We start from the raw sequence: 25,362 nt of genomic DNA, 5'->3' as shown, positions 1-25,362 counted from the left end.
AAACAGCATTTGTAGGAAAATAAAAATAACATTAATCTCTCCCCAATATTTCACTTCCTCTCCCCCATCTCATCCCTCCTGCCTTTTTTCTTTTTCACTTTCTTTTATTATTTCTCTTGAGTACAGCTTCTTTGTTCCCTATTTACTGAGATGCCTTCTACTGCCTTAAGCTGGCTTTGACATTGTTGCACGTTGACTAGAGGCTTGTCCTTCTATTGCACACAGATTGCTCTTAGTGCCTCTTTGCTCTATGTACTACCTGATGCTGTATCTTTTGCTTTGTTTAAAAAAATAAATAAAATAAGATTAACCTATTGCCCTCATTTGCGCACACACACCTAGTTTGCATGCATGGTAAATCTGCTTATAGTGCCTGCTATGAACCCATTTATCAGTCAGTGCAATGACACCTTCTAGTATTTCATGAAGAAGAATGTAATGCTACATCTGAAACATAGTTTAATAGAGCAGATATTTTATGGACCATTAAGTAATGGAGCGTACACACGGTCAGATTTGTCAGACTTGTCAGATTTGTCAGATGAACGACTGAACGATTAAACGATTTGAACGATTTGGATGATTTGACCAAAGTTTTGAACGATTTGAACGATTGAACGATTTTTGACTGCATTAAAATGAATGGAATCGTCCAAGTCTGACTGCAAACCCATCAGATGTCAGATATCGTTATCTGACAAACGGGAACGCGCATCGTTGATCGTCCATCGTTCAGGCATGTCAGATATGAACGATTTTCCTTCAGATATGAACGACTGAACGATTTTTAAATCGTTATCGTCCATATCTGAAGAAAAAATCTGATCGTGTGTATGCACCATATATCTCAAATACTGTATATTACTTTGTAAAACAGATTTCCTTGTCTTCATTACTGGCCTTTTTTATTTTTTTGCACCTGATTTATGAATCACAGCTCTTATTACACAGTGCACACTGTGGTGTCACCAAGTGTAGGTAGAAGCGGTAGAGCCACGACTGGCTATAATTTAGGGATGGGGAATAAGTGGCCCCCTAGCTGTTTTAGAACTACACATCCCAGCATGCCCTGCCACAGTTTTGCTATTTGGCCAAGCTAAAACTGGTACAAGTCCTGCTGGGATTTGTAGTTCAACAACAGCAGGGGTGCTCCTTATTGGCCAAAATCACCCTTAATGCTGCCCCTTATGTTTTTTGTTGATAACTTTATTAGTATTGAAGGCAGACACATGTGTTTCTGTTATGACACGTTTGCTTTCTGGAACTTGGTTGTAAAACACTTTTATTATATTCTGTAAAAGCAACTGACAGACACGAACACTCGTTTCATGATCACAACACATTCCTTCAGCAAACCCCTGACATGTACCCCCACACACAAGGTGTCTGTATACAGATTCTCATATATTGCTACATCCTTACTCTTTGCTGCATGGTACTATAACAGAACAACTTCTAACTTATAACAGAGCAACTAAATATAATCTGCTACATAGTAGTGCTATAAGTAAAAAATGATCCTTAAGGTAAGCTGGCTTATGCAATGGTTCTCCACTCATTTGTACAGGTTCTTCTAATATCAGCAGACTATTGTGCTAGTATGGCGTGCTGTTCTTTAGCTTCTGCTGGTGTGCCTGCTGTTCCATTTGTTGGGCTGTTATCCCATTGTTCACGTGACCTGTTATCCTCCTGTTCACCAGTCCTACCCATACAGTATTTCTTTAATGTCTCCTCATTATTTCCTTCATCTATATAAGATGATAGAAACTATTGTTTTGTTTCCGTTTTCTATAGTTTATTGAATTGATGCTTTGGTTGAATCTGCACAGTATAATTTCTGCGGAGGATAGATAGAGATTTATTATAAAAGTAAGACATGATTTATACCCATTACTGTGAAGCTGATTTCGTCTCGCAGCTTCTGTGGCTAATTGAATCTGAAGTCTTTCTGTGGTTGGGTCCTTGTTCATCTACTCTGGAGAGTCTGTGCAGGGCTACATCTCAGTCCTTAGGCTGTTGTGTTTCTGTGATATGTTGGGTTTTATAGTTTTTATTCAGGGCCTTTGCTCTTGTATCTTGTAGATGATCCACTTCCCAGCACTAGTTGCTCACATTTATAAGTTACACTGCCATACATATGAACTAAACAATCTGTCACCATTTGACAAGTGGCTGTCTGACACTTCCGATGGTTGTAAGGTTTATATGGGCTGCTTATCATAAGTTCTATATTTTCCATATTTTGCTATAACAAAAATATATGTCCTGACCAATAAACACACATGCTTACACCCAGTGCTCGAAGTGGGAATTTAGAGGTGGGGGTATGGAGATTGAATTTGAATTTTTTTCAATATCTGGGGTAATAATATCTGAGAGTACCTTGTCTGCTATATCCTGTGTCACGTGCTCCAATGATGCTCTGAGGTTCACACATATCAGACTTACTACACAATTTAGAAATGTAATTGACAGTGTGCACCTCTTTTCTTCTACTGTTGTACTGATACTATTTGTCTGTCTCCAGGGGCGTAACTAGATATTTGAAGGCCCCATAGCAAAAAATGTGTAAGCGCACCTATGTACCACCCAATGGTGAAAAATGTATATAACACATGTAACTTTGACAAGGAGAATGGGCCCCTCACAGCTCTGGGCCCCATAGCAACTGCACCCCTTGCACCTATGGTAGTTAACGCCCATGTCTGTCTCATAAATCCTGAAGTTCTTCCTGCAGTGGTTGCATCAGACTCTCATCTTGTAGGTAGTGGGATGTATAATGGTATTGGGCTCTGTATTCATATTTCAAGAGATCATCACGTTAGAGTTGTATGATCTGCACATCTGCATGACCTGGAGGTTTGTTACGCGATGTTTGAGAACTTGGCAAGATAACAAGAGCCATGATGTTCCGTTTAGTTTTGTCCACATGTAGCACAGGTCTTGCTCTCACTTACTGTATGTGCTGGGGAAACGGTCACAGATGCAGGAAAATAATGCATGCTTTACATGTCTCTTAGTGATGCATTTTTCACACATTTTCCATTTGCTTTCCTCCATAGAATCCAATTTACTGGTGGCATGCGTGAACGCATGAGAGAAGTAGGATGTGTGTGTTTAAACATTTTAGATATAGCATTATGAAAATCACTTTAATTTTATCTATTTTATATGCATTTAATAGAGCGTTAAAAGGGATAAAAAGCAAATACCCATAACATACTGATTCCGTGAAATAGATATGAAACCTAATAGGACCTTCCTCTCTAGTAGGTTTACAAAAACAGTTTTGAACCATTAACTCATTAACTACTGTTTGTTTTACAACATTGATACTTTTATGTCCTCTGTATAGCGTGAGTGGTGTGGCACTTTTCTGTAGTATTGCTTGGATGTCAGGTTTTGAATGAGTAGTGGAGCAAACGGTAGAAACAGGAGCCAATTGTTTGTATGAATGGACTAAGAAGGACAGTACTGTCTGTATGGTAATATGTGTTGCTGAATGGCAAAAGGCTATTGCGTATACTCACACTGCTGTACCAGTGCTGCGTAGTCTGATGTGGGCAAAGGTCACCAGGTAGCCAGGCAGAGATTGTGCCAAAGGGAGACCACCAAGTGAGAAGGGAAGAGGAAGCAGAAGGGAACTCCTCACTTGTAGTGGTGATGGTGTGAAGACTTAGGTCACACTCTAAACATAAAAACTGTCAGAGGTCAAAGGGAGCTTTTGCCTCTATTTCTCTTCTACCAATCACTGCATGTAAAATGTCTTCAATCATTGTCAGACAGTCTTTGCCAGCATCCTGCATCTTCTCTGTATTCTTCCCTAAGGCAGATTACTGACTGGTATTAGCAAAGCATATGTGACACCAAGGCAAATGTGCATCGTATAACCAGCACTCGCATTCGATAGGGTTGGTCAGTAGAGCACATTAGTAATACTGTACCTATTTTATGTGAGAGTCTCTGATTCTCTGTTCTCCTGAGTGATACCAGAATCTGTTATCTGCCCAGACTCATGCCTTGGAGTTAGCATTTTCAGTTCTGTGATATAGCGGTCTTTACTTTCCTCTGGTTCCTCGAATATTATCTTAGTGTCTCCTTATTTTTCCAATAATTGTATTTGTCAAATGCTAGAAAATGTCTTTGTTCGATTTAGCAAACCAAGTTCATCTAGCTAATACTGTTTATAGAGCAGCCCAAATATCTCAGAATGAGTATTATGATCATTAGTTCTAGCTGTATTATAAATCACTGTCATTATTTAGCCTCTCTTACTCATGCATCGACCTGTGTCTTCCCAGTTAGAGTGAGCATTGCAACATCATCATTTCTGTACTGCTGCTACTGCTCTTGCTATGGATAACATATTGCTATATATGTGCAGTATGCCCATCCCTTGCCATTCTTTCTCCATATGCACATTAGCTACATAAGGTCTTACACTGTTATATAACATCCTTCATAGTTCCTGCAGACATATAATATTGCACACTAGCGCTCAGACATATATATTTGTTTAGGAATAACAAATGTTTGGTTATGAGCTCAGGAACAAACAGCCGCTTTGTGCAGCTACATTTTCCATATTTTTTTTTTACTCTTTGTCTCATATAATATAATTATATAATTATAATAAAAGTGCACTACTTTACGTTCTGACTTTTTCTTTTATTATTACATTTGGGTGCACCCTCTATTATTCAACCACGCAAGGCAACATTTGTAGAAATATTCAATTAAAGTGGAAAAATCTATGCATTTTATGGTTTTGTTTTTTTTCTTACATAAGCAGGAAATGACACACTGTAACACTGTAATAACACACTACACTATGATACTGTGTGCACATCAACAAATCATTTGGGGCCAGTATTATGCTAGATAGTGAAGAAGTGTGAATAGTTAGCAAACATCATTTTTTAGGCGACTATTCCCTCATTCATTAGCTTTCAGTCACCTGGGGGGGAAAAAAAAAACATTCATGTGACATTAGCCGTTACAGCCTGTTTTAAGTGCTGTCAGGTGATCCTAGATTGTGAATGCATATAGGAATCATAGGACTTCAGTGTCAAACATGAGAATATTTATGAGTAACTGTTTCATATAAAGTGTTTGCATTTATCTTGAAATATATATATATATATAGTTAATTCCATTGACCATAAATCATTTATAGCAGATATGGCAAGAGAGCAATAAAATCCAGTAGAATCAACTACATATTTTAAAAGTAAGTTGTCTGAGATAGCAGTAGTGATTGGATGACAGTAGGTAACAGTACATGCAAGCATAGGGAAGATATCGCCATAGAGTTCTATCACACAAAAATAGCCACCACTAGTAGTAGTCATTGGTATATAGCAAAAAGCACTATATACAGCAAAAACTTATGTTTTTGCTCTAGTTATGTTTTTTCTGAGCATAATTAATAGACCCCTTGATGTACATAGAAGTTGACTTTCCATAACTCTTAATCTCTGTATGACCCTCACCCCAAATCCGCAAACCCAATGGCATTTTACCTCCGTTCCCTGAAAACTAGCAGAAGATTATCAGCAGCTAGCTGTACATTACTTTATTGGGATAGTTTGTTCTACTTTTTTATAACATCTACTATGTTGAATTAAATATGCTTTTCCGTATTTTATCTAGTTAGTAGATTCCCATGGTGGCCATGATATGTAGAACTTTTTTTTTAGATACTTGGACTTCTCCCAAAATGTGAAATGTGTTCAGATGACATCAGGTCATTTTGACATAACATTGTAACATTAATTTATCTATTAACAAAGTTACTGTGCTGTTTCTTCCTTTTGTTAGGGTCTGTAGTGGACTGCACAACCCAGGTCAAGGTAACCACTGAATGTGCTACTTCTAGTGTGCAGACTGTTGGCCTTCAAAACCGACCAGGGGTCTCAAAATTGGAGAAGCTGAATATTGTAACATCTGCTAGTAATGAGCCTTTGGGTCTATCTGACAATTCTGTGGCTGCAACTGAATTCACCACTGAAGACTCAGTCTCCTCTGTTCATGGTAATGTGCTTTAGTATATCTACAATCTATTGCACCGAATTAAAAGGGAAATAATAATGATAGACAACTTCAACGCAATAATGTCTTTATTTTATTGGGATCAAAGAAGTGACCATTTTCTTTTTGTACTAGTTCGTACAAGCAGCCAGAATACCCTTAAGTCTATCATGAAAAGGAAAGATGAGAAAAAAGAGTCTTCAATCACCAAGAAAAATCTTCAGTTTGTTGGCATTAATGGCGGGTAAGTACCTTATAGAATAAGGGGTGGCGTCTGCGATGCTGGGCAGCTACCTATGGGCTGAGTTCCCCTTTCCCACTATTCTCCTAATTTTCCCTGTTTTTAAACAAGTCCCAGAAGCATGGTCTCTCTTTGGGACAGTGATCACTACCCAATGGCGTATCTATAATGGGTACAGGGTGTGCGGTGCACATGGGTCTAGGGGGGCCCATACCGCACACCCTGCACCCATATATAGGTATACTTCCCTTTATGCAGTGACTTGCTCTGCAGTGCCGGGCAAAAATCACAGGGAAAATAGCGGCAGACATTTTCCCGGTGACATGCACAGTAGAGATATTTCCGGGAGTAAGGCGTGAGCGCCATTTTTCTGGAGACACGTGCATGCGCAGTACATTCTGGCACTAAGCCAGAATCTACTGCGCTGCCAGAGAGGAGGAGTCTGCATTCACGGGCCCTTTCCTCTCTTAAGAAGCCCCTGTCACTACCACTGGAGTAAGTCTTTGTTTAAGAAACTTATAGTAATGGGTGAAATAAAAGTAAAAGTTTTCTTAGAAAAAAAAAAAAGCTTGATTCAATTCAATAGCTTTTTTTTTTTTTTTAGTGAAAGTGATACATTTAATAAATTTCTAACAAGACAGCTTTACAGATACAGGGGTCTATTTACTAAGCTGTGTTAGGAGATAAAGTGAACGGTGTAAGGTACCAGCCAGTTAGCTCCTAACTGTCATTTTTCAAATACAGCCTGTGACATGGCAGTTAGGAGCTGATTGGCTGGTACCTAACCTCCTTTCACGTTATCTTCTAAAAAAGCTTCGTAAATAGCCCCAAGGTGCCTTCATGGTATACAGGGCCTGATTCAGCAAGGGTTCGCTAATATGCACAAAATCGGCTGATTGCTGTGTACTGTGTATACGTATGCATCGCAGTGCGCGTGCGCAAACAAGCCACTGCAATCAGGACTGCGATCACAGTGACTACACAGACCCATCGCAGAGTGATTGACAGGAAGTGTCGTTTGTGGGTGGTTACGGGGGAGTGGTCGGCAAAATGCTGGCGTGCCAGTACGTTCAACGCCGTTTCATGGGCATGCAGAAATTATCCACTGCGATTCCCTACGCAGCCTGAGGTCTCATAGCGTGCTCTGAAGTTAGCAATTTCTGAGTAAGGTCAGAGCTTGTGTAAGTGTGTGTGAGGCTGACATGATACTCTGTTATACCGATGGTTTAGCAGTCTTGCTAAACATTACGGATGTGTGTAAGGTAAAGTGGGCATCCTTGTGTAGTGCTGCAACAGCATAGAGATTGCAATTGATTAGCATACTATTGCAGTTGAACTGCTTGTGTAATCGCAGCTGCGATCGCAATAGCGACCCGTAGTAAATCTGGCCCACAGTCACTAAGTTGACATTCATAATGTCGACAACAGAATGATGACAGGATATCGACATTATTAAGATGGTGACATCATTCATGTCGACAACTGGAAAATGTTACCATATGAAATGTCGACATTGTGAAAATATTGAGGTTAACGTCTAATTAGAGGTACCTTAAACAGACATTTCATGTCGACAATGTATACAGAACGTTCCCCCGTTATATTGCGAAGTAGTGATGTGAGAGACAGAAGAGCCGTGTAAAGGGTTATTTGTCTATATGTTCCAGGTATGAAACTACTTCTAGTGACGAATCAAGCTCAGATGACAGTTCCTCCACAGAGTCAGATGATGAGTGTGAGGAAGAGGAAATCTTTAACGAGGACTCTGAAGTGATACATAAGGGTGTGGCAAGTGGCCAGATCGGAACCTCCGAATCTCTGAGCGTTACTGAAAAAGATGAGAAAGAGACGGATAAAGTGGAAGTTAGACAAAGGTGTGATGCTGTCCTGCATTACCGGTGGTTAGGGGAGCGTGTTAGTAATGTGAAATGATTGCTCACCTATAAATCATGTATTTAGGATTATTATTCAATATTTGTTATATATTATCATTCAGTAACTGGTTACGAAGCTTGGTATAATTAGTAAGAGATTCACAGACCAAATGTAAAATAAACTCATACAAAATGTGTAGGAGGGCCCTGTTAAAACAACTTACCATGTACAAGGGATCATTTTAAACACAGTGGGAGTTATTCAGAGGTGCACGTAATGTTGACGCTGTACGCAAGGGACCAGAGTTTTCATTCTGCGCCTATGTCCAAGACGCAGAGAGATGCAATTTTAGCGGGTGTTTCTTGGAGGTAACGGGGGTGGGTAGCCAGACGCAGTCGCAGCTGCGTATAAAGATGCAGTCACGTCTTCAACTGCCTCCGCCTCTAAATCAGGCCCAGTGATGGGTATTCCGTTAGTGGTAATGTGTGGATGCTCACTTCACCACTAATTACAGTAACCCAGCAAATTTTTATGCACACCTCTATTGCCTATGAGGCAAAATTGCTGATGTGGGTGGAGCAAATTGCTGGAGAAACAGTCGAGGCACTAATTAAATACTCCTTAATGTTTGGGAAGAGTGATAGCAAATATGTTGAAACTATGGTGAATGGAAAGTGTAAATCAGGCTGGTGGACTGAGGAGTCTGGGTAAGCAGTATAGGCTGACAAGAGGTCTTAGCTGAACACAGGGAGGTTTGATACAAGCGTTAGGGGTATACTTACAAAAGTGCGGGTTTATAGAAGTGGTGTTATTGCCCATAGCAACCAATTGGATTCTAGCTACTCGTATCTTCTAGAAGGTAGATATCTTCGAGAAGGTAGATAAATGATAAGTAGAATCTGATTGGTTACTATTGGCAACACCTCCACTTCTATAAACCCACACTTTAATAAATATACCTCTTAGTGCTCAGCGGGCAATCCATTTTTAATTTATTGTGAATAGGGCAGCAGAATAAATGCACTTGAATATCTGTCTGCTTTCCAATTTTGTCGTTACCTCCTCCCCTACACTTAGCTTTTTGTATGGAGGGGATAATTTGCATCTATACAGTGCTCATCTTTCAAAAACACATCTTTTGTTTGATATTTGTAGGGGATAAGAAAACAGTTCTCACTCCCTCTGACACCTAGATTGCATTTGCAATGTGATCTGGGTGCATAACTAGCGCCCATGATTGAATTGAAAAATGCAATCTTTGCACCGGCATGTATCCAGTAGTCCCCGCAGGGACAGGGACTCTGAAAGGAGCCCGTCCCTGCGAGGTGTTCTGAGTGAAGAGACAGTCTTTCACTCCTGTGCCGGGCTCCTGCGCATGAGTGGTCTACAGACCATGAATGCGCTGCGTCTATTGCTGTGGGGGATTCCTCTGAAACCCTCTCATGGTTAGTTTTGTGATGTGCAGCCCATAGGCTATAGCAGCATAGGGCCATCTTTAGATGGCGTTAGCTGAGGGGCTAAGCTCTCCTCCCGGAGCTTGGTAAGTCTGACAGCATCGCATCCCCCATAGAAACTTATGGGGGGTTGTGGCTGCTGATGGAAATCGCAGGAACAGCATCAGATATCGGAGACACCTGCTGCAGCCCCTCCATAATACATTGCAGGGATACTAAATATTTGCGGCTATATACCCGAAAATGGTTGTTTTTTGGGGGGAATTTGCCACAAATAGTTAAAGATAAATGGGCCCTCTAAAGAGGTACATAATCTTTATTGTAAATCTATATAAACCATGACCTATACTGCATGAGAGTAAAATATTAACTCAGTTTTATAGTTTGACACTATAACTTACAGTTACAAGCTGATTTTACGTTTACCACCTTGGAAGTATCATCCAGTACTGTGATAGGCTGCTCTCTGTGACCCCCATTTATCATCGAAGCATAACCCCTTTAGGGCTTACTAAAGGGGTTATGCCACCCTTTCTGGATTTAGCAAACAGCGGTAATCTAAGAGTACTGCTGTTTTCAAGCATCACTCTCGCCATCTATTAGACAGGGAGAGAGATACGGTCCCCATTGCCGGCAATGAAGACCCGGCGGTGCCTTTCCGGCTTCAGCGAAGCCATCCAGTAACTGCCGGGTCCCCGTGTCATGCACATGCGCATAACCCCGGAGCCCCGTCACTGTCTTCAGCCCAGTGGAGGACCTCGCAGAGGAGGAGGACTTCGTGGGACCTCGCCGCAGGGGTAAGTATTGGTAAATATCACTGAATTTTTCGTTAGTATCGCTGTGATCAGAAACGAAAAATTGCACTGGTGTTTACCTTCGTTAGTAAATAGGGGCCTGTGTCCTCATACATAGGAGTAATGTATATTGCCATTAAGAAAGGAGAAGCATAAAATTATCCCTAAGATTCTTATTGTATTGGTGTGTAAAACCCACGTTGCCGGATATTCTGTTAAGCATATCTTGTTTGTCTGCAGAAGTAGTCAATATTTGAAGAAATCCGTGCTTAGGGTATGTTCATTTCCATACAAACTGGCATATGATTGTTTGGTTGTGAGCCGCCCATAGACAATCATATTTCACTCTTTAGTGCACTGAAAGCTGTTACACTGATCTCTGTTAAAAGTCAAACTCTTTAATGGAACATTACCCTATACCAGTGGTACTCAAACTCAGTCCTCAGGACCCCACCCAGGTCACATTTTCCAGGTAACCCAGCAGGTGCACAGGTGTAGTCATTACTCACTGACACAGTTTAAAAGATCCACAGTCGGAGCTAATTATTTAATTTGCGATTCTGTGAGGAGACCTGGAAAACATGCACTGTTTGGGGTCCTGAGGACCAAGTTTGAGAACCTGTGCCCTATACCAATGCTTCCCAAATCCTGTCCTCAAGGCACCCTAACAGTCCAGGTTTTAAGAATATTTATGCTTGAGCACAGGTGGCTTTATCAGTAAATCAGTCAAATTGATTTAACCAAAAGTGCATGGATTTACCTAAAATCTGGACTGTTAGGGACAGGGTGCCTTGAGGACCAAGTTTGGGAACAACTGCCCTATACCTTATTGTTGTGAAATGTGATATATCTGTTCATACCTATGTCTGCTCCAAATCAATACTGCTGTGAAATGGAGAGGAAGGTCCTATTAGGTTTCATGTCTGTCACAAGTGAATTTGTTTTCTTGTATACACAGATATGAGTTAAGTGAAAACATGCTGTCTGCTTGCAATGTGCTGAAAGATGCAGTGGATGACCCACGGGCTTTGGGAAATAAAGATGTGGTTAGTATCCTGCTACATAAATTATTATATAGAGGATAGATCATTATGTAAAGTGAGCTTACTTTTACATTTTTCGTCTCACTCTTCCGAGAAATATTTTGGCTAAACTATTTGTGAACTATGGCATTATAATCTTTGTCTGTAAAATGGTTTTTCTTCATCAGTTACAGCATCATGAGCCTTTACTTGCGATATTACACCTGCTTCAAAGTGTAAGTGCATAGAATGGTGTTGATGGTAGCTTCGGTGCGTGGCTGCTTAATGAGGCCTAGGCTCACCAAAGTGTCTATTATTACATCCAATTGGAAAATTAGAATTAGCATAGTCAGATGAGATATTTAAATACTTTTTTTTTGGGGGGGGGGGGGGGTAAGGGAGGGGCACAGTCCTTTTTGTGAACCCTAGTTAGAACCTGCATGACTATGTGATTCTTTGAATGGGGCGAGTTTGGCAACTCAGAGGAAGGGACATCTTATGGGGCAAAATCAGAAATGTGCTAAATCATTTTAGAATTGAAATGTACAAATGTGAGACACTATATAAAGACTAAAGGGTCTATTTACTAAGCAGTGTTAGGAGAGAGTTAAAAGTGATAAGGTGCCAGCCAATCAGCTCCCAACTGTCATCTCGCAGGCTGTGTTTGAAAAATGACAGTTGGGAGCTGATTGACTGGCACTTTATCACTTTCTTATCACTTTTCACTCTGTCTCCTAACACTGCTTAGTAAATAGACCCCTAAGGGGCCTATGTATCAAAGCTTGATGAGAGATAAAATTGTGAGATATAAATCACCAACCAATCAGCTTTTAACTTACATTTTATAGGAATTGGGCGGGATGCATGACGCATCGCACTTGTGATGCGATGCATTCTGCCGGTCATCGCATGCATGCTGGTGTTGGTAAAGCCGGTATGCATGAAGATCCATTCAAAGGGCCGCTCTGTTGGTAAGAGCGTCCCATCGCAACGGAGGGACTTCTAGGTCTATGACCAGAAGTCATTCCGGCGTCCTTCTGCGCATGCGCAGGACACGCAGGGGGTGCTGGGAGGGATCCGATTGGATCCCTCTATCAGCACTCTGCGGAGAGAAGCTTCTATGTGTAACACCGTCAGGAAGATGCCGTTACCCACCGCAACTAAGTCCCGGAGTGCATTGCACTCCGGGGCTTAGTGCATATGAGAAATGTGGTCAAACCCGCATTTTTGGGGTTTGACCGCATTTCTCCCCTTCGTGCATTTCACCTTGTGTTTGAAAAATGACAGTTAGGAGCTGATTGGTTAATACTTTTTCTCTCACAATTTTATCTCTTATCAACCTTTGATACATAGGCCCCTAAAGTCCTGGTATCTTTGTGACTTATAAAGCCTCCTATGAACAGAATGTTAGTTGAGAAAATGTAAAGCTATAATTATATTAAGGACTGGTTGAAGGTGATTGTCACTTGGACTTTGAAGTGACATTCATTTGACTATTTTGGCATATTCCCTTCTGTGTTCACAGTCCTGGCAGTGGTTCTGCATTTGCATTACCACACTGCCAAAAGCCAAAAATAGTCCTGTTTCTACATATGCACATGGAGTCAAACAGACCCATTTAGCCACTTTATGGTCAGTTAATGAATTATTTTTTTTATTGTAAGTAATTGTTCTCAAATGTATATTTAGCAGCTATCAACAATTTTCTTTATGTTAAGGCTAAATTTATTGTCTGCTAAAATGAAGGAGACCCAAGCAAAGACCACATAGTAACATATTTATATGACTTGTATATTCATTGTAACGTTACAAAATCTACTGCAGTGACAATACAGAATACACCAATGCATGTATCGCTCAGATGTCTGTTCCCTGCCACTTTCTATTAGTAGGATGTAGTGAGCATATCTGATAGGATGTAATGAGCACAGCCGGCAGGCTAAGTCGCCCCCCCCCTCCCAATTTTGTGCTGATGCACTAATGATCAGTCTGCTGCTTTCATGAAGAGAATTTAGTGCAATTTGTACACATGATGATGATGGCTAAGCTCACCTTGTTATGACTCCTTATTACATGCTTGTGAAGTAACTTGAATTTCTTCATTATCTGTCTGTAATGGGCGTTTCAATAGAAATGAGAAGGCAAAACAGCGCACTCTATATTCCGCCTTGTACTGCAGTTCATAGCCCATAATTATATGCTAAAGATTGCTAATAATATATTTTTCTGTGTAGTAAGTTACTGAGAATAATACAGTGATTTACCGAATTGTGCTTTATACTTACAGAGGCTGTGCCTGAACACTATACAAAATGAATGGTTCCGTGTGTCTAGTCAGAAATGTGCCGTCCCAGCCATGGTGGATGATTACATTGCTGCATTCACAGCGATCTCCCCTGCTGCACTGAGCCATATCATCAACATGGCCGACGGAAACGGAAACACCGCTCTTCACTACAGTGTGTCACATTCCAACTTTGAGATTGTCAAACTGCTGCTGGATGCAGGTTAGTTCCTGAATTTGTGTTAATAACCTGCACATGCCGTGTCATTATAGGGACATCATATTTATATTACTAACATTATGTAAGAGGATGTCAGATACATACTTGTAGAACTTTGTATGGTGCTAGTATACTTGTACACAGTAGTGTCTATGCAGTATGTGTAAGGGAGCTAAAGTTCCATCCACTGCTTTTCCTAATGACGTCAGGACACTAGTGTGGTTTCTATCTTTGCAGATGTGTGTAATGTCAACCACCAGAACAAGGCTGGCTACACTCCCATCATGCTCGCTGCTCTGGCAGCGGTGGAAGCGACTAAGGACATGCAGGTGGTAGAGGAACTCTTCAGTTGTGGAGATGTCAATGCCAAAGCCAGCCAGGTAAATGCCAGACTCTTCCCATGTTGTGGGTTGTCAGGGAAGGAGACCATGGACTCCATTACCTGTCATACAATCTGTATTTATGCAGCACTAGCTGTAATTATTGGTTCACATCACAGGTTTGTCTGATTTAGTTCTTGTTATAACAGCACATAATAGATAGTGATATACTGGGTTACAGTCAAAATGGCGACGGCCTGGAGGCCGTCTGTCTAAATCCTGGCGTCCAAATACCGACGAGGGGCTAAAGACAGGCGTCTAAATCTTGACACCAGTATAAATCCCGACACCGAAATCTAGACAAACGGCTTCCCGAACTAAGGTAAGCTGGGCAGTGTTAGCGCTTAGCTGCGGGGGGTGGGTTAGGTTTAGGGTCCCCCGGGGGGATTTAGGGTTAGGCACCACCTCGGGAGGGTTAGGTTCAGGGTGCAGGGAGGGGGAGTTAGATTTAGGTTCCCCTGGGGGGAGGTTAGGGTTAGGCACCACCCCGGAAAGGTTAGGGTGCGGGGAGGGGGTGTTAGGTTTAGTCACCACCGCGGGGAGGTTAGAATTAGTCACCACCAGGAGGAGGTTAGGGTTAGACACCACTAAGGGAGGGTTGGGGGGGGGGAGAGGGGAGGTTTTGGGTACTTACCAGCCCCAGTCGGGATTTTCAGCGTTCGGGCTTGCGGTGTCTGGATTTTGTCAGACGGCTTCCCGGCCTTCACAATTTCATACCCAACCTGATATACTAATGCTAAAATCTTTGTTCTGAATTCTCAGATTATAAACGTATATTTACAACTGACATACAAAGCTGCTGATTTCAGTCTCATATCTTATTACATTTTGCCTTCCCTGGCGCAGTCACTGAAAACATATATATATATTGTGTGACACAAGTAGTTGGGACTTAAATCACACCGGTCACCTATACAGAGTGGACCCAAATCAGTTTATGCAGATCAGTGAGTTCCCAGGGACACCGCACATTTCTGCTACTCCTCTATGTCAGTGGAGGATTAATTGAGCCCAGCAGGGTAACCTCACAGACCTACTCCTCCTTTCATAAACCATGTCACTGGATGTGTGCCAGCTGGATTTTTTTTTACTACATTTCAAAATTATCCTCTATTTATTATAGTGGAGATGTATCAAACCTTAATAGGGCCTGATTCAGAGAATTACGCAATGCTGATATTTCCGCAGATCAAGCGATTGTTTGCCATTGCGCATGCGTATAAGCGATCGCATTGCAATTATGGACGCACAGAGTAATCCATCGCAAAGTGAGTGACAGGTTGTCAGCGTTTGGGGGTAGTAACAGGAGGGTGGTCAGAAAAACGCAGGCGTGTCTGTCCTTTTGAATGCCGTTACATGGGCATGCATAAATTAGCCACTGCAAGTGCATACACAGCATGCTGTTTAGACCTGCCACAAGGGCAAGATGGTCGCTCGATGTGCGTCGATGTTACCGATATTTACGCAGGTAAGCAATGTCGTATGCAGATAAGAAGGCAGCAGTCGGCGTCCCCATGCTCAGGTGATCTTTGGGACCATTAGCATATTTTCGCTACTGAGAAATTGCTGTATGTCAGATTTGTAAATTTGGTTATTTTCACCATTAGGAGCCTTTTCTGCAAGATTCACATTGCAATCCACTTAATGGCCAAATTGCTCACAGATACAGTTTTGCAATTCAGTCATTCACCCTGGTTACTATCCTGTGATGAGTCAGTTGAAGGTTGCACTGTGTAACTAGTTAAGACTACTGCTATTGTTTACTTCACTGACAAAATGTGATTAGTTTCTGTGTAAGACTAATCTTCCAGGAAAGATCTCATTGGTGACATAAAAAGAAAATGAATTTAGGTAATCTCCATTATGTGCAGTCTTTTTCAGTGTATTGTCATTATATCATTCACATCTGTTCCTGTAATGCTCTTCTAAGGGCCCATGTTTATGTAGACACTCATGTTCATATGTGTTCTGTTCCCAGGCAGGCCAGACAGCGCTGATGCTCGCAGTGAGTCATGGGCGGATAGACATGGTCAAAGCTCTCTTGGTCTGTGGTGCAGATGTTAACATCCAGGATGATGAAGGCTCCACAGCGTTAATGTGTGCAAGTGAGCACGGACACGTGGAGATAGTCAAACTGCTATTGGGTCAGCCTGGCTGTAATGCTGCATTAGAGGACAATGTAGGTTCATTTAGACCAAAAACATGACCTAACACATGGTGTCACTGTAAATTAATTGACTGACTGCTAAACTTACAATGCAAGTTGTTTTATATAATAGAGTTACAAATTAAAGGTGGCATTTATGTAATGGTGCCCACACACACAGCGATCTGCACACGATCCCACGATGTGTGCGATTTCCCCTGAACTCTCCCCCAGCAGCTCCCCGACAATCCTACACACGATTTGGAGTAAAAAGCATCCAATCTAACTTAAGATCTATCGTGCATCTTAACTTTTTTTTTTTTTTACAGTGCATTGTGTCCCAGATTGTCAGATCTGCCCTACAGCACGGCAGATCTGACGATGCGATGTGCAACCAGCGGGGATGCGCATCGCATCGTGATCGTGAGTGGGGACTCACGATTTACTCTCAATTTGGCCATATTTTACACGATCTGTCGTTCCAATGTGTCGGAATCGGCCAGATCGGGTAAAATATCGCTGTGTGGGCAGGATAAAACCCATTTATGATCAAGATTAATGACAGTAGGTGAGAAAAGGCTTTGATCATGGCAGAGGACTTTTCTCCTGTGCACAGTAATGTTTCCCGCATGCTGTGTTATCTGCAGCGATACCTGGCATTTGGCCTGATTATAGCAGTGTGTAGTCCCTAAATAAGTCAAATACCTGTTACTGTAATACTATTAGCGATGATGGTAAATGCAGTCAGAAGGTGACTGCGGGTGACCCTATTGGCCTGTGGACCTGATTCAGAGCCGGACGCTATTTGCGAACGGTCGTTCAGAAAAAGGGGCCGGCTATTTAAATTGAGCGCTCACTCTTTGCGTTCTGTTGACGCCTCTATGTCTGAGCGAGCGAGCGAACGAAACATGCGCTCGCTATTTTGTAAAGACGCCCCCTGGCCGTTCGCATCATACGTCATCTCCGCTATTTATTAGCTTAATCGAGTACATCGAAAGGCGTCTGAACTGCTCGCAGTGCTTGTGGTAGGTTTTACTTCCCGCAATCACTGCGAGCAGTTCAGGCTAAAAGACAACCAAGTGATGTGGCCGATGACGCTCCTTTACTAATTATGCACTCCCATTAAACGACCGTTTTGACCGTTTGGCACGCCTGCGTTCGGATCTCCACTCCCCGTTTTCAAGCACCTTCCCCTGTTACCACCCACAAACGCCTCATTCTGTCACTCAAATTAGCAGGCATTCGCTATTTTGCGAGCGCATGATTTCCGACCGAAATGACTGGTAGGTGCATGCGCATTACGACCCATAAGCATGCGCAGATGTGCGAACATCGCTCGGAGCGAACGAGCGGCCGCTTACGAGTGGCTCAGAATCAGGCGCTGTGTGTCCAGTTATCTTCTGTAACAGTGGATGCCTGCCAGCTGCTTAGTCCATATACTGAACTGCGTCTTTTACATTATGGCTACTTAATTTACAGCAAAAGCCCACTAAGGGTCACCTCCATGAAACTGTACGAGCACAAAATAATTGACAGTGAATGTCCATAGCTCGTCTTGTGAAATAAATATATTCGAATTCTGCCAATGGAATTTTTACATAGGTATTTGTGTCTTTTAAAAGTTCCCTTTTCATATTTCTTCAACTATGGTTAGTTGCAATTTAACAAGCGATGATTGTTGTACAATAAGAAATCCTAATATACAACACCAGCCATGGGTTCAATAGTTCTGGTAATGTATATTTTGTATGCAGGGGCGCTGAGGGGGAAAGTGGGGGGATACTAATTACCCATGCTGCTGGGTGCTGGGTTGCGGAGGGTCCAGGGAGGTTGCTGCTCGCACTGATCCCTTTCCCTCCCCCACCTGGATGTGCCCCTGGTGCGGCGCAGGCCATAGTGTTTTTCAATTTGTTTATGTATCGGCATGGCCATGTCTGCACATTTTGGTCACGCCCCCCTTCAGTACCCAGGCCGTCCCTGTGCACTATGGCCATGTCCAGGGCCGTTTCTAGGGGCAGGCGACCCGTGCAATCGCACGGGGCGCGCTGCCTCCTACCCCTGCTGTAGAAACAGCATGTTAACTGCCGGGCGCCCGCTGAGATTCAGTTACCAGCGGGCGCCCGGCAGAGCAGAGCAGACGGAGACGGAGGCTCCTGGTTCCGGCTTCCGGCTCCCACAATGTGCACTATGGGAGGACGTCATGACGTCTTTCCCATAGTGCAGAGAGAGGAGCAGCCGAGCGGAGCGGACGCCAGAGCTGGGGCCAGAGCGGGGCTGAAGGTAAGTGTTACTGTTTTTGTTTTTTTTGTGTGTGTGCAGGCAGCCTGGACAATACTTGGGGGGAGGCACTACTACTGGGGGCACTTCTGCTGGGGGAGCCACCACTACTGGGGGCACCTGGGCACAGCTACTAGGGACATTACTCTGGGTGCACTTCTACTGGGGTTATTGCTTAGGAGGCATTACTCAGGGGCCAGGGGCACTTCTACTGGGGGCACTACTACTTGGGGCTTTTCTACTTGGGGCACTACTACAAAGGGAGCATTACTATTGGGGGCACTAATACAGGGGCATTAATACTGGGGAATTTATAAAGGGGACACTACTACAGGGGGCAATACAACTGGGGACACTACTACTGGGGCACTACAACAGGAACCATTACTATTGGGGGCATTACTGATGGGGGCATGACTACAGGGGGCACTACTAATGGGGGCTCTGCATAAGTTACACTACCACTGTGGGCACTGCATAAGGGGCATAAATACAGGGGACACTGCATATGGGGACAACTACAGGGGGCACTGCATAATGGGCACTTTTGCCTGAGAGCCAGTGGGGGGGAAGCCTAAGACCTGTCGGGATGGAATGGCAAGGGAGGGGGCTGGAATGGTAAGGGAGGGGGCTGGAATGGTAAGGGAGGGGAGAGAATGGTAAGGGAGGGGAAAGAATGGTAAGGGAGGGGGCTGGAATGAAGTGTGTATTATGTGAATCATGTTTTTTCAATGTGTTTTATGTGGTTCTGGATTTAATAATGTATTTGAGGTGGATGTGGTTTTAAAACGTAGTTTATGTGCCTCTGGCTTTTCCAATATATTTTATGTGGAAGTGGTTTGTTGCAGTGTATTTTATGTGGATCTGGCTGGGCTCGCTCCCAACGCGACTAAAACCGGGTGTGATGCAAGGTCATACTTCTGCAAATGTCACACCACAGGCATGCACACAGAAATGCGGCGTGGGCTTGTGACAGCTAGGCCACACCCCATTTTTTGAGCGCGCGCCTCCGGCGCGCGCATGCTGTCTATCTTTTATTTAGCTCCATATATTTTTCAACGCTTTGCCTCTGACAGGTTAGACACCCTTGTACTCAGTAGTCACGGTGGCTGTCATTCAATGGTCTTTCTAGATCACGCTCCCTTACTGTGATACCACACCCCCTCACGATGACGCCACGCCCACTCCACAATATTACTGCTTCGAGGGGGGGGGGGTGCATTTTGACTGCTCGCACTGGGAGCCTCAGACCCTAGAAACTGCCCTGGCCATGTCTGCACACTTTGGTCACGCCCCCCTCCAGTACCCAGGCCGTCCCCACTCTCTATGGCCATGTCTGCACACTTTGGTCACGCCCCCCTCCAGTACCCAAGCCGTCCCTGTGCACTATGGCCATGTCTGCATACTTTGGTCACGCCCCCCTCCAGTACCCAAGCCGTCCCTGTGCACTATGGCCATGTCTGCACACTTTGGTCACGCCCCCCTCCAGTACCCAAGCCGTCCCTGTGCACTATGGCCATGTCTGCACACTTTGGTCACGCCCCCCTCCAGTACCCAGGCCGTCCCCACTCTCTATGGCCATGTCTGCACACTTTGGTCATGCCCCCCTCCAGTACCCAGGCCGTCCCCGTGCTCTATGGCTCTGTTTGTATGTTCTTTCTCTCATATGCATAGAATCCATAGATATGAATGGGCTGCCAGTCGGCTATAGCAGTCATTTTAGAAGCATAAATATACAGCACATAGACAGAACGTTGTCGAGTAGACTAACACCCTATGAACAGTTCCCATGACAGCTTGCTGTAGGTCTCTTAATTACACGTTCCACATTTCTTATATATTTTTAAAGCCAATTGTTGTCTCCTCCTGGGTCACATAGGATGCTCCATAATCATCTGTCTGTCACTAAAACTTCAGCAAGATGTGCTACCAAAATCCCCTTTTCCAGTAAATAATATGGCTTGTTCCAGTCCAGCTATACTTCTTATATGTAACGCTCAGCATGCTGAGATGAATGATCCTTCATTTTGCTGCCACTGCATATTTTAGCAATCCTGTTGCTTCACAGTATTTATTGTAGTTTGTGGCTGTCATTGGTGTTTGTACAGTGAGTAGGCTATTAGTTATTACTGCCACATTAACATTAGCTCTTTGTGCTATTGGCTCCATCACTAGCCAACATGGAACCAACATGTGCAGGTCACACTACAACCTTCCTGTATCAGAGTAACACAAGAAATGCTACATTAGTATGATGCTGGAGACCCAGCTCCTTCCATAGTCTCACTCTCAGCTTGTGGCATCCTATTTACCTGCATTGCCCTCCTCACATGACGCTGCTCCCATGCAACCGTGTCCTCATCAATTTATACAGGTCACTGCCTCACACATGATCGGCACATTTATGTCCATCTGTGATTGGCTAATAAATATGGTACACACATGCAGGAGACAAAGATTGGATTAGACTGTAGTCAGTTTGTTGTATGTGCAGATAAATTAATAACCATGTTTTGTGATATCCCTGATATGTTTGTGTTTGATTAACTACAATGTGCCCTGTTGTGATGTTTACTGTTATTCTTTGTACTGTACTTAGGATGGAAGCTCGGCTTTGTCTATTGCCTTGGACGCCGGTCACAAAGACATAGCAGTCCTTCTCTACGCTCATGTCAATTTTTCTAAGATTCCGTCACCAGTAAGTGAAGCCATCCAGTGAGAATGTAATCGCATAGTTGCCTTATTTCCAACTCCTCCTCAGACTCTGCGTACACAAGCAATATCCATCTTTTAAAGCTGTTTATTGTTCTTAAATGGTGTCTTCACCCATATGAATTATTGATGCTGAAACAGATTGTTAGAGTACATGGGTTTTTAATAAAATGCGTGATTGATCGATGGTACAGTATGTGATCCATCACATACGCCAGTGGTTCCCAAACTTTTTTGAAGCAAGGTACCCTAGTGCATCAGAATATTTTTCACGGCACCCCTAAGCCAAAAGTTTGTTATTGAGAAATTAAAAAAAAAAATGCAGTGAAGTAGTAAAGTGCAGTAAATTGTGCTGACCTGTCATCCATAGGTTCAGTTATATAGTGGGTGACAGGTTTGCACTTCTTTGTCCACATATTTACATTACATTGACGATAAACAATTTGATTTGGTGCTGGACCACCAACCTGAGGCACCCCTGCAAGTGTCCCGAGGCACCCCAGGGTGCCGCGGAACACAGTTTGGGAACCAGTGACATACGCATTTACAGTGCCCATTCGTTTCTGCACTGGCAACACTAAAGTCTGTACTGTACTTGGTTAGATAAATAGTGCTTATTACATGGGGCCTTATAGCCTGTACTCTGCTTTGCTTTTCCGCTTTTTCGTCATCTCATCACTTTTCCTTATTCACTGTTATTCATTTCTCCCTATTTTTCCTTTTGCTGCCACTTTAATATGCTCTTAATTGTGACTGTACTTTTCTTTCATTGCTCTCCAAGATAAACCCTTACCTCTCTCTGCAGGGAACACCGAGACTGGGCAAGAAGCTTCCGACCAGCCCAACACAGAGAAGTCCATTTGACAGTTAATTAGAAGACCGTACACATTTTTTTGCCATCTCCAACCTGCTGCTAACTAATATTGTGTCTATCGACAGATACTGAATGTACTTGTCTTTGTGCCTGAATGCACCAGCAGACTGAAGCAATATATGTATATAAATTTCATGGAGAAACCTGAAGTCTTATAACTGGAACAGAGCTGTATGTTGAGTAACCTCCCACCTTTGGGTTTTCAAAGTTTATTATAAAACCCACCAAGACTTCGATTTCTGTAAGAAGGGGAAAATGGGCTCAATGACTAAACTAAGAACTCAAACTGTCAAACAAATGTAGAAAGTGCCATAGTGCCTGCTCATTTTTGGATTTCTATTTATACACACCCTACTCCCCAGTCTCCATTCCAAATTGATGTATTATCTTAATGAAATGTATCCCTGTCGCTGACTTGAGCTGGGCCATTGGTTGTTCCGTTTTAGCTGTTAAGTGTAGAAGAGCCCTCAGTAGATCTGAATGGACTAAGGAAAGATGTCCTCTGGACTGTATGTATTATGTAACTTTTATATTAAAGGAAAACAATAGTATCTACAAATGTCGAGAAATTCAGTATTTGCTGCATATTTTTTAATCTGTAAAAGAAGAAAAAGGTACATGGCACGAGCACATGTGCTGTAAATATATACATATATATTTTTTTCAAATACTTTTAGTTCTATGTATTAATATCTGTATAATGTTTATAAATATAAAACGTCTAGGTTACTCAGTATGTATGTCACTTGTTAAAAAATAAGCTGTTCACTTCTCTGCATATTTATATTTATATGATAGTTCATCATGTTTCTTTTAGATTTGTTTGTTTTAAGCGTTTGAAGTGCCTTAGACTCTTGCCATATTATCTCAATAAACTTTCATTATGTGGTTTTAATTCATGCCATATTTAATCCTTAATGTACAGTACCCTGGGGTTTGGTTATAGAAAATATGGAGTATGCGTTTGACACTTTTATTGACATTCCATGAAGGGTAACTTTGTGGAATTTTTGGAATTATTCCAAGTAAACTTTCAAATAGTTTAGTCACTGGAGCAGATACATGGGGTGCAGGGGTTGTGGCCGCTACAGCTACAGGACATAAACCTGCTGTGCAGAGGCCGGTTCTGATCTCTTTTGAGAATAAGCAAGTTAGGTGCGGGAGCAAGATCTATGTTATCAGATACCTACCCAAATCATCCTATCTGGTCCAGTGCTGCCTGTAAGTACAATTCTATAGAAGTACACACACATATTTATCAAAGTACAACTCCTTGTATAGCTATTACAAATGTATCACACTTAGGGCCATATCCTAATAGCTGCAATAAGCTGCTTTTCAGCAAAAAACGGCTAATCATGCGAAAAAATGCATATCGAGCTATCCTATTAGCTGCGGATTTCACACGTGCAAATTCTACACAGCATAAATGTTGCAAAAAATTTTCACCACCTCCGAGAAGGTGAAAAGTTGTGCAAAACCCCTATAATAAGGTAAAAATGTCAGGACTTGATCCAGGACCCCTTGGACAACCCCCCCCCCCCCCCTTAATGACTAGTTAGGGTAAAATATTTTTTTAATTAGCTTAATTGGGCCAATGATGACATGTTATTTTTTGGGTGAAAAAGTAAAAAGTGCTGGAAAATGGGTTTAAAGTAGTGGGACAGGTATACGGGGGTGCTGTATGGAGGGACAGGTGTTTTAAACATTGCAGGTGTAAGTGGCAGGTGTATTTTTATCTTTTTTTTTTTTTTCTTTTTAGTGCTCTAAAATGACTTAAAATATACCTACACCAATTTGATGTGCCCCTAATTTAACTACAGCATTTATTTTGACCAAAAAATATTGCTCTCATATGATTTTTTCTTTAACAGTGAAAAAATGATAAACAGCCGTTTGCCACAGTTTAAGAACCCTAACCCTTTGATTATGGCCATGAACTGTCATTTATAATGTTAGCCTATATTAGTCTACCTTTTTTGGCGTACAGGCTCATTTCCCCATTTTCTCATGTACTTTTCGCTTGTCATCCCTGCAAAAATGATCACAAGAATCCATCTTCAACGCATTTGCTATAGCAGGGGTTCCCAACCACAGTCCTCAAGGCACACCAACAGTCCAAGTTTTAAGGATAACCATACTTGAGCACAAGTGTCTATAAGCTTATAGTGGAACATAACATACAGTATATCACTATCATTATTGTCCTGATTGGTATTGTTGCTATACTTATAGAACCATACTGATCTTTCTGTCAAGCAAACACATCTCCCATGGACTGTAATGCCCTAGTCATTAAGCTACTGAATGATATTGTAGGATATATGCTCAGCTTAATCTAGCAAACAAACCAATACCTCTGAGGGTTCTAGCAGAGTTTACGCAATGCCTGTCCTTGTTCCAGTTATCAGTGGTTCATTGTAATATTTCCTTATCCTTGGCAGAGAAGTAATCAGTCACGTGAAAGGCGTATCTGCAGAATAGAACTGGTTACCTGCCCTAGTCATTAAAAATATACACTTATTGAGTTGTAGATTCTATTAATTGTTTTGCAATATCCCAAAATGATACACTGTTTGTTTGTTTTTTTGGAGATCCTGCCAGAAATGTTATGGATTTCATCTTTAAAGAAAAAATATATATATTAAGATTTTTCTGTTTACCTTGTGGGTGCTCACAACAATGGGGTTGCATTAATATAAGCAATTTTCAAACTCATCCAATCTGAATATTCTTCAATGTGATTGTCAAGGTCTGATTGGATGTATGTAACTGTATGTTTCCCTGACAATGCAAGATTTCTGTACAATGCAGTTGAAATAAATCAGATTATTTTGTATTGCTTATGCTGTCTGAAAATTATTTCCTCTGTGGGTACTGGGGATCGGTGCTTCCTGACTGCATCTCGGGTACTGTTATCTAGAATTTCTGTAGGACTTTTAGACAAGTATAGGGTAATGTGGATATAATGATATTCCTTGTGTTGGCAGTGTACAGCATATTACAGGCTTTAAATGCATTATTCATCCTTAAGAGACTCAAATGGGATGTTC

At 42.2% G+C, this 25,362-nt stretch overlaps 1 protein-coding gene across 6 annotated transcripts in view; it reads left to right on the top strand.

The window, feature by feature from the left end:
* Positions 1-25,153, top strand: part of KANK1 (KN motif and ankyrin repeat domains 1) — a 199,986-nt gene extending 174,833 nt beyond the window's left edge. For all 6 annotated transcript variants that reach the window (XM_088476599.1, XM_088476603.1, XM_088476601.1 and 3 more), the window contains 9 exons: positions 5,821-6,033; positions 6,166-6,274; positions 7,939-8,145; positions 11,353-11,440; positions 13,704-13,923; positions 14,158-14,300; positions 16,279-16,479; positions 21,323-21,421; positions 22,241-25,153. In XM_088476599.1, the coding sequence (XP_088332725.1) occupies positions 5,821-6,033; positions 6,166-6,274; positions 7,939-8,145; positions 11,353-11,440; positions 13,704-13,923; positions 14,158-14,300; positions 16,279-16,479; positions 21,323-21,421; positions 22,241-22,306 (1,346 nt within the window). In that variant the 3' untranslated portion in view covers positions 22,307-25,153. The remainder of the gene's footprint in view (positions 1-5,820; positions 6,034-6,165; positions 6,275-7,938; positions 8,146-11,352; positions 11,441-13,703; positions 13,924-14,157; positions 14,301-16,278; positions 16,480-21,322; positions 21,422-22,240) is intronic.
* The last annotated feature ends 209 nt before the right edge of the window (positions 25,154-25,362 follow it).

Source organism: Taudactylus pleione, unplaced genomic scaffold, assembly GCF_031769625.1.
Source record: "Taudactylus pleione unplaced genomic scaffold, aTauple2 ptg000190l, whole genome shotgun sequence".
Classification (NCBI taxonomy): domain Eukaryota; kingdom Metazoa; phylum Chordata; class Amphibia; order Anura; family Myobatrachidae; genus Taudactylus; species Taudactylus pleione.
Note: the sequence above shows the minus strand (reverse complement) of the source record. Positions and strands in the feature narration are given on the sequence as shown.